This window comes from Podarcis gaigeae (assembly GCF_964106915.1).
Source record: "Podarcis gaigeae genome assembly, chromosome: 7".
NCBI classification, from domain to species: domain Eukaryota; kingdom Metazoa; phylum Chordata; class Lepidosauria; order Squamata; family Lacertidae; genus Podarcis; species Podarcis gaigeae.
Window position 1 is genome coordinate 89113549 of NC_139683.1, and position 10629 is coordinate 89124177.

At 43.3% G+C, this 10629-nt stretch overlaps 1 protein-coding gene across 1 annotated transcript; it reads left to right on the forward strand.

Annotated features, from left to right (window-relative positions):
* The first annotated feature begins 369 nt into the window (after nt 1-369).
* On the forward strand, nt 370-8349 carry NAA20 (N-alpha-acetyltransferase 20, NatB catalytic subunit). The gene is made up of 6 exons (XM_083748712.1): nt 370-509; nt 1244-1268; nt 3090-3180; nt 5556-5691; nt 7267-7412; nt 7867-8349. The coding sequence occupies exons 1-6, from the start codon at nt 457-459 to the stop codon at nt 7950-7952; spliced, it is 537 nt and encodes a 178-aa protein (XP_083604838.1). The 5' UTR covers nt 370-456; the 3' UTR covers nt 7953-8349.
* Nucleotides 8350-10629: the final 2280 nt, after the last annotated feature.

Consider the following 10629-nt stretch of genomic DNA (forward strand, 5'->3'; position numbering starts at 1 on the left):
TTAAAATCAGCTGGCTCCGCCTTTTCGCCGTTTCCGGAGAGGAAACCCAACCGGCTGTGGGGGTGTATTTTAATGTTGCTCATCCTCAAAGGAGGAGGGCCACGAATATGTTTTAATATATGCAGGGCAGCAAAAGTCCAAAATGCCCTCCCCAATTTTTCCCCGACAGAGACTCTTGGTGGCCCACAGAAAAAAGAACATCTAAAAACAGAGGAACGAAACAAACATTGAAGAGCGCGAGCTGCTGTCCGCGGGGCGGGAGGGCGACGCTTCTTCCCTTTTTTATCTCTGTGGACAATTCTGACGCAAGGGGGCGTGGCTTCCGCCCCTCCGTTGGACCTTCGCCTCTTTCTCGAAGGGTCGCCCTGGCAACCGGTGGAACGGAAGTGGCGTCTTCGTTGCCCGGCGCCGGCGAGAAGTGGTTCCGGGTCTTGGGCTGCTGTCGCCGGGGAGAAGATGACTTCGCTGCGCGCCTTCACCTGCAACGACCTCTTCCGATTCAACAACATGTGAGCCCGAGGCCTCGGGGCCCGGGGCGGGGAGGGGGCCGGCGGGCGGGCGGGCGGGCGGCGCGTGTCTCTGCCTTCTCCGCCCGGTCTCTGGCCTGGAGGCGCCTCCGGCGCTCTCCCCCCGGGTCCTGCTAGCGAAGGAGGGTCGGAATTGCCGCCCAGCCAACACCGGAGCCGGCCCGGTTCGGAGCAGGCGCTGCCGCGCCGCCTCTTTGGGCTGCCGCCTGAGAAAAGGGGAAACGGAGTTTTGCCTAGGATTGCCAAGTGCCCAGCAGCGAGCCTTGATCAGTTACCTGTACCTTTAAACATCCAATTGATGAGCAGAAATCAGATGAAGCTTGTTGCAGATAAAGATAGGCATTATCACCTGCTCATTTCTGTAACCCAAACTGTTATTAAAGGCACAGCTACAGTAGCTATTTTAAAATTTGGCAATTTAGTTGGCACAAGGAAATAGCTCTCCTCTATTGAATATTTCAGGATCTCTTGGAATTAAAGGGATGTTAGAACTTGCCTCTTGCTCTTCTTTGGTTATACTTTATTCCCTGACCAACCGAGTTGTATACCCAGGGTAGATCACAAAATTAATAATTGTTCAAGAGGCAAATTGAGGTTTCAAAATTGGTGTGTGGGATGGAAGAGATTGAAAGGTTTGCCCCATACCCAGTGGTAACTGGCTCAAAGTTTCTCCCTAGTAATACTTTGGGTGTTTAATCAGTTCTTGTTTCCCACAGCAACTTGGATCCCCTCACAGAAACTGTATCCTTTTAAGCCTCAAGACCTCTGAATGCTCTGTGAGCCTCTTCATGCATTATACTACAGAAAACATATGTTGTCCCTGAATATTTTTATCAGGGAGCTGCAGTTATTCCTGGCGTCTGGCAAGTGTACCTACATGGCAGAAATGTTTGTTATTGCGTTCATTCTTTATTCTTATATGGGCAGTCCATAAAAATACAATATATGGGGCAGCCTTGAGAAGCTTCTAATATGGAAGTTACTATGGATGCCAAACAGCAGTGTGTTGCATTTATTATTTAATTATTAAATTTCCATCTCACCCTCCCTAAGGGGCCCAGGGCAGCAAACACCAAAATAATAAAACAATTGTATTTTTTTAAATAAACAAAACTTATTTAAAACACTTAAAAACAGTCATATAACCCCACAGCAAATAATATCTGGATCAAGTATCTTTTGACCATCAAATGCCTGATTAAACAGGAATGCTTTTCAGTTTCTTCTTAAAGTTAATAATATCAGCTTCCTGCCCTCTGAAGTAATATTTTGAATGTATCACTTTGACTGTTCAAATTGTTTATACAATGTTTATTTGTAATCCATACAATAATATGGAAAATGTATGTGATGTTATCCCTATAATACAAATGAGCTTATGGCAAAATTGAACGAGACACTTTCTGATTCATAGCCCAGTGCCAGTGCTGTCCTTCAATATTATGTCCAAGCTAAAATCACTTCGTCTAAGAGGTTCTGTATTTCCTTTTTTCTGTATAGTGTCTTATGTCTCAAAGATTTAAAAAATGTCATAGTAATCAATACTTACTTAGAACTGGTACATTTCAAGTGGTCAAATAATATGTATCTTAGTAACCCATCCAATAGCCTGCAAGGAAGATCAGTATAATTAGCCACTTCTTGGCTGTGTGGATGCAGCTGGGCTGATAAATAGTGGTATAGTCGAAGCTGAGGAGAGAGACGAACCAGAGAATTATCAGTTCTTACTCTTAATTGCTATTCGTTCTAAAATGGGTCATTCCATATCAAGTGATGTCATGTATTTTGTTGTAATGTTCACAATATGTACTAACAAGAATTCTTTCAAAGCGTTAATTCTATCATGCAATAGCAAGCTATCACTTGGCTTTGGAACACATTTTTAAAAGAAATGCCTGACCAGCTTTTCAGATACCTTTTAATTGAATAACTTTCTAAATAAATGCCTGAAGGAACTGATATTATAACTTGACGTCTTGTTTATTCTGTTATATCTTACTCCAAGAAGACCCATTTATCCTAAATAGAACCCAATAAGGCAGACATGTATGTACACATTTTTTAATGTGATCCCACTGAGATCCCAATATGAAATTTTGCAGGTAGCTCTTAGAAATATTAAATAATCAATACAAATGTTTTGGAATTTTTTAATCATATTATTTTTTTTAATCACTTTTTAAATTTTGTTTTATTGCTATGGCTAGTGGCTGATGCAAATAAACATTCTTCTGATTCTTCTTCTGATTCTGATTTTACATTCTTGGTTTACCTGTATTGTATTGTTATTATTTATTTTTTACTCAGAAACAGACAGTAGTCTTAATTATTTTAGTATCTTACTGTGCAAAACCAGAACTGTTTGGAAAACAGTTACTTTGGGGGTGAGCAACTTAAGGTCCTCCAGATATTACAGAACTACAGCTTCTATAGTCCTTTACCCTTGACCATGCTGTCTGGGATTGATGGGAGTTGGAGTTCAGCAATAGACGGCATGCTACAGATTGTCACCCCTCACTTGCTTACTGAGGTGATATTTTCTTAACATGCAATACTCCATAGTATGGAATTCCATTTTACTTGCAGTACTTGGCTCACTGGCCTGAGTATTTTATTGTTGCAGAAGCTCCTGGTGGAGAACTGATGGGCTACAGTAAGTAGGTTAATTTTCCTTGTTTCTGTGTGACCAATCTTTGACTAACCCTTTAATTATTTGGCAGTAGCACTGCAACATTTACTCAGTTTTTAAGGGCTTTTTATCAACCATGAAGATGTCCTTGATAAATTGGGCAGAACCTTTTGTCTCCTCCCCCATCGTTCTACCCGGACACTGAGGTCCAGCTCCGAGGGCCTTCTGGCAGTTCCCTCACTGCGAGAGGCCAAGTTACAGGGAACCAGGCAGAGGGCCTTCTCGGTAGTGGCGCCCGCCCTGTGGAATGCCCTACCATCAGATGTCAAAGCGATAAGCAACTACCTGACATTCAGAAGACATCTGAAGGCAGCCCTGTTCAGGGAAGTTTTTAATATGTGACATTTTAGTGTATTTTTCATCTCTGTTGGAAGCCGCCCAGAGTGGCTGGGGAAACCCAGCCAGATGGGCGGGGTACAAATAATAAATTATTATTATTATTATTATTATTATTATTAGTTTTAGTATGAGCATATAAAAACCGCATATGGAAAGTAACATCTTAAGGTAGGGGTTGGCAGCCCATCACCTGCAGGCATCCAGATGCCTGTAAGGATGAACCATAGCCCCCAGACTCACAGTCTTCATTTTTTTTAAAAGTAACTTTCTAGTTTTTATAATCTCCAGTATGAGGCAAAAGGTACACACATTCTTTTTTTGTCCGTACCACCCTTACTGACACATCTCCCACCCTGCACCTTCTCCCCTCCAAAAAAACTTGCAAAAGCCCATATGTGAGAGAAATGGTGCTACACACTTGGGAGCGGAGGAAAAGATGTGTGTGTGTGTGTGTGTGTGTGTGAGAGAGAGAGAGAGAGAGAGAGAGAGAGAGAAAAGAAGAAGAAGAAAATTGTATGCATATGTGATCTGTGAGGGAGAGAGAGGTATGTATAAATCTGTTTATGTGTGGTCAGAGAAAGAAATGGACTTGGGCAGAGAGAGAGAGAGAGAGAGAGGTGTGTGAAGTGTGTGTATGAGTGTGTGAGCAATGCATGTGTGTCTGATCAGTAAGTGTGTGCATGAATGAATGTGTGTGTGAGAGTGTGGTGGGGCCACCTTGGATATTTTCCCTGGTTCAAGGGAATGCTCTCTGTTATTAGCTAGCAACAGCATCATTGTGTGTATGGGGCAAAAGCCAATATTTTGTGATCTTCATAGTCAGGACCAGCAGGATGTAGTGACTTCCCTTGGTAAGCCTGAAGTTGTCCGTGTGTGTGTGTGTGTTGGAAGCAGCAGTGATGGTTCTCTCTCTAACTGATATGTCATGCCTCCCATAGCAGCTATTTTGTGACTAGTACTTCCTCAAAATTTGAAATGTGCCCCCTGGTCCATAAAGGCTGGCAGCGCCTGTCTTAAAGTATTTCCCCTTCTCTCACACATCCAAAATGAATGCTTCATCTGATGTGCATTTGGCTACAGCACATCCATATATGTATCTTCTAAACACAAAATGTGCTTCTTGCTTTAGTAATAGTTTTTACCATATGCAAATGTATCCCAATTTAATTGATACATAGTATGAGTATTACTCATAGTAATCAATTAGAATTTCTTTAATTGGGTTTCAGCCCTCCCATCAGATGTCAAGGAATAAGCAACTGACTTTTAAAAGATATCTGAAGGCATCCCTGTTTAGGGAAGTTGTTAATGTTTGATGTTTTATCATGTTTTTAATATTCTGTTTGGAGCCACCCAGAGTGGCTGTGGCAACCCAGTCAGATGGGTGACATACAAATAAAATTATTATTATTATTATTATTATTATTATTATTATTATTATTACTACTACTACTTGGAAGTGAATACACTTACAATTATAGCTTTTGTTGTTCTCCTACAGTTCCGCATCTATTAGTATCTTTCTCCCTGGAGTCCTAATCACAGACTTCACTTTGATGTTGTCTGTGGTCAAAGAGTTGCATACATTTTTAGTATTTCCTCGTAGTGATAGGAAGGTGGCAAGAAGAGTCTGCTAGGGTACTGACCTGAAAGACTGCTCCCTACCCACTAGAAACCCTCCTCAGGGTTTTAAAGCTCATTCACTTCAAAGCTGGTTTTAGGAGACATAAGAGTTAGAAACATTCTGTTTCTTTCTTGAAATTGGAGACTCTCTGAACATTTTGTTCAGTGCTTAATTTGCTGTGTGTGAGGCATTCTGGAATCTGTATAGTCCTGATGTTCAACTTCTAGTTTGAGTCCTTTTTAATTGCCTGCATCTGTAGTAAAGCATTTTTTCTGGTTTTATGTCAAACACCATAAATCCAATAGCTAAGTTTCTGTGGGATGGCCATGGTCTAGTCCAAACAAACTAACCCATTTTATCCTACTTTTCCTTGTAGTCATGGGGAAAGCTGAAGGTTCAGTAGCCAGAGAAGAGTGGCATGGCCATGTTACTGCACTCTCCGTTGCACCTGAATTTCGGCGGCTAGGTTTGGCTGCTAAGTTGATGGAACTGCTTGAAGAAATATCAGAAAGGTGAGGGATGCCTGCATGATAAACATCTATTTTCCTCTCTTAGCGATGTATTTTCCTGTCCCTCCCTAAACCAACTTGGGGGAGCACAGGGGGAGGAGAGCCTTGGTGCAGGGCTTCCGATGCCAGTGTTTGCTCTTCAAATTCATCTGTTATATAGCAGTCACTATATCAGCACTGTTTCCCCTACTTTAAGCTATGTATTGCATCAAACTGAATTTCCTGCTTCTCTCCTCCACCAGTAAGTCCTCCAAATCTACTCTAAAGGAAAAGGAAAGGGACCCCTGACCATTTGGTCCAGTCGTGGCTGACTCTGGGGCTGCGGCGCTCATCTCGCTTTATTGGCCGAGGGAGCTGGCGTACAGCTTCCGGGTCATGTGGCCAGCAGGACTAAGCCGCTTCTGGCGAACCAGAGCAGTGCACGGAAACACCGTTTACCTTCCCGCCGGAGCGGTACCTATTTATCTACTTGCACTTTGACGTGCTTTCAAACTGCTAGGTGGGCAGGAGCAGGGACCGAGCAACAGGAGCTCACCCCGTCATGGGGATTCGAACCGTCAGTCTTCTGATCGGCAAGTCCTACGCTCTGTGGTTTAACCCACAGCACCACCCACATCCCAAATCTGCTCTGGGTTCCCCCAAATCCTCAGGATCAGATTTGCAGGGGATGGGACTATGCAAGGAGAGGATGGGGATGTTCACGGAAGTTGTTCCACATGTACAAAGATTTAGTTTGATATATTCCTAGGTTTTCAAGACTTCATTTTATTTCCGTATTTTAATTGCAATTTACTAGTGTCCCATCGTGGTACAACACTGGCTGCATTTGGAAGCAATTATAAGCTATGGTTTGTTATTACAGAAATGAGCCTGGTTGAGACTTGACTCCTGTTTCTTCCTCCAGAGTAGCTGTGTCAGAACCTTTCTCTTCCATTATCAAATAAGTAGAATTCCACATTATTCCTGAATCCAGAACTCCTTGGCTCATCTTAATTATGGTATATTGAAATAAGCTAGCTTCATAAAGCAAATTCAGACATAACTCTAAACTGATAAATCAGGACAGAAGAATGAAATAAGTACAAGGATGATGGTTTCCGAAGCTCATTTATTTAAAGGCAAACCATAGTTTGAAACAGCCAAAGTCATGGAATCAAACTTTGGTTTGTGCCAATTCCAAACCATTGTTTTAACATCCAGACAAATAGGCAAAGCGGGAGGAGCTGCTTCTTGGTTTCATTTTCCATTTGCTCCAAAGTATTCTAACCCGAAGGCTCAATGGCCTCTGGAGGCTGGAGCAGCAACCTGAACAGATTATCAAGACAAACATCATACTAAATCAGAAGTGCCCCTTATTCTGGTTTGCCAGTTCAGACAAACTAAATGTAAACATGGTTTGTCATGAGGCATGGCCTATTTGTCAGCTTGCCTGTTTAGTGCAGAATTCCCACCCACCCCCATTGTTCACTGCTTAATTCTTATGTTTTTTTATGTAGATCCCTGTGTAGCCTATTACAAACTATGCTGTTTTCTGTTAGTTATTTTGTCTTATTGTGTCATTTTCTTTTCTTAATGAAGAAAGGGCGGATTTTTTGTGGATCTCTTTGTAAGAGTATCAAATCAGGTTGCGGTGAACATGTACAAACAACTAGGCTACAGCGTGTACAGAACAGTTCTGGAATACTACTCTGCCAGCAACGGGGAGCCTGATGAAGATGCTTATGGTAAGTGTTGTGCAGAAAGAGACACTTTGGACAGTCCTTGTCATGTAATAAATTCCCATGCCGTTAAAATGAAAATGTGAAATTGCTTAGGATGAGCAAAGTTTTTTGCCCAAAGTGATTGGAACAGGAGATGTGACTGTGAGCTGTGTGGGGCAGGGTGTATTTCAGGCATGCAGAAGCTCGCTCTCCACCCTTCACGGACTCATTCCAGCCAGGCAAAATCACTTGAGGAAGCTGTGAGCCAGAGCTCTCGAGGGGCTCCTAGGCAGAGGAGTTGGAGCTTAGACAGAGAGACCTGAGGGCTAGAGGTTCCCCACTCTTGATCTCGAGTAGAATGATAAGCCAGTGTAAGGGCACAACTGACCAAAAAGAAGTACTCAGTCTTCTCCCACTGAAATAGACGGCCACTTGAAGTGTATTATGTTGTAAATATGTTATTAATCATTTTCCACAGATATGAGGAAAGCTCTGTCCAGAGATACAGAGAAGAAATCAATTATACCATTACCCCATCCTGTCAGACCAGAAGATATAGAATAAGCTTAAGCTGTGGATATTTAGACATGTTGAAAATAACATCTTTGAAAGCATTTTGGACCATCTATGGAAAATGGTGTTTAATTATGAATGTACTTGGAAACCCGAGAGCAACAAGGAAAGTGTGTGCAGAAACGAAGGAAAAGCTTCATTTTTAGGCTACTGGGCTGATGGCCCCCAAACCCCACACAGGTTTGCAGCTGCACTATTGGCCGCTTAGGGTTTAATCTTTTTTACAAAAATCATTAAATCCTTGGCTGTACAGAACTATTTCTAAAAATCTAGTAGATTAAAAATTTTTAGGAGCCTGGAGCTCATTGGTGTCACTCATTCATGCTTTGAGCATTGGAGCCTTAAAGTATATATTGGGAAAAAATAAAATCAACGGATTTAAAATGAATTCCTCTTGTACTTGATTCACTTTGGTAAATACAGGCAACTCACATTTTACACTTCTTTCACTTATGCAACCACAGCTTTTGTGGGGTGGAGGAAAATAAATAAATGGAGAACAAAGACAACTCACTCTAAATTTACTGTATTTTTTGCCCCATAGGGTGCACCAGCCCATAGGACACACCTAGTTTTTTGGGGGGGGAAATAAAGGGGGGGGGAATTATTTCCCCCCTAGGTGCGGGGCTGGGGCTGGGGAAGCCCGAGCTTTCCCCGACCCCAGCCCCCAGAACAGGCTGCTATCCGCAAGCCATGGGAGAGCTGCGCGAAGCCCAAAGCTTGGGGCGTGCTGAGCTCAGCGGCTCCAAGCTTCTGGGTGCCGGCAAGCTCTTCGCTAGCCATGGGAGACGGATAGCTTCCTGAAGCCTGGAGAGCGAGAGGGGTCAGTGCGCACCGACCCCCCTCGCTCTCCAGGCTTCAGCGAAAGCCTGCATTCGCCCCATAGGATGCACACACATTTCCCCTTCATTTTTGGAGGGGAAAAAGTGCGTCCTATAGGGCGAAAAATACGGTGTTTATTCCTCCCTTCAATGCACAGCTGCAATTGCGGGCTTACTTTGGAAGGCAGTACGATGGCTCTGGGAAGCAGCCTTCCACCTTGCTGAGCGGGGGAGGGGGGTTCAGTTCCAGGGATTCCTCTCTTTATGCATCTATACGTGGATGCTGGCCCCCCCCCGACCCTTACATAAGCCGAAGGTTTATTTAATCTGTTATTGATAGGCAGTTTGCCCTTTCCCTTTAATGAATTAAAAAGCATCATGAAAAGTTACCGTATTTTTCGCTCCATAAGACGCACCTGACCATAAGACGGACCTATTTTTTAGAGGGGGAATGCAAGAAAAAAATTATAAGCCGGTGCTTGCAGGCTTTTCCCCAAGAGCCGCACACACACCCCACATAGCTCTTGGGGGCTTTTCCGGGAGGTTGGGGAAGGGACTGAGGGGCTAAGCCAGAAGCTAGAACAGCGAGAGGGAGTGTTGCACAACGATCCCTCTTGCTGTTCTGGCTTCTGGGATAGCCGCACAAAGCCTCTTCAGGGCAGCAGGAGGAAGGCTGCCACTGCCGTGAAGAGGCTTCGCCAGAAGCTAGAACAGCGAGAGGGAGCAGTGCGCAGTGATCCCTCTTGCCAGTGGCTTCTGGGATAGCTGCGCAGCCTGCATTCGCTCCATAAGACGCACACACATTGCCCCTACTTTTTAGGAGGGAAAAAGTGTGTCTTATAGAGCGAAAAATACGGTACGTTTTGCTAGTATGAATGCTGTTTGAGTTATTCAGACTATTATTCTTGCCAGTGGCTGCTTCGCAAAGTAGTAAGTAGAGTGGTGCTAATATGTCACCTTACTCAGACAAGGTTCTTATTATCAGGGCCTCTGGTTTGTAGGTAGGCTGCTTCTCTAGCCATAGTTACTAATAATAGTAACATGCAAGTAAAGTGGCTATAATCAGCACTCCTTGGCCTTGTTTTAATAGAATTTTGTACTCAGGCAATCCCAGTCAAGAAAAACAACTCTGTAATGAGTAAGAAATAGCTTTGGCATAAGTTTTGTTGTTTTCTATATTGATCCTCATTTTGGTACCCAGTACATACAATACACAGATGTAAGAATAAATCTGTCATTACATAGAAGAGAACTAGATACAGTGGGTGGCTAATCAGAATGAACAGTATCCCCAGAACTCAATTAAACAAGCACTATCAAGGGTCTCCTAGAAGCCCATTTCTACTTGGAAGCCATGCATACTTCAAAACAAACTTCCAAAATGTTGTATTTCGTAAGCCATTTGATAATAGGCTATAAAGATTTCACAGCCTGTAGGAGTGCTTAAATGGTCTATATCGGTGCCCATGGAATGGACCATGTATGCACCAGATTGAAGAAACATGAAATCAATAAAAATAAGTTGCAGTCATCTCACTTTGCAGTAGCAATTAAGGCTAGGCAATATCAGGTTTTCAACACCATCTCATTAGCTAACCATCATGATATACCAGTATAGCATGATGTGTGAAATAAGGAGGGGTGGCTGGGCTGTGGAGGGAAGGAGGCTTTTTGTTGCATGATCTCCATGCTCTTTCTTAAAGCTCTGGGTGGTCCTTTCCAGCAGCATGCACAACCAAGGCACCTGGGCTGGGGAGCGGAAAGAACGACCAGGAGAAGGAACACTGACAAACTGGAACGTGTCCAGAGGAGGGCAACCAAAATGGTCAAAGGCCTGGAAACGATGC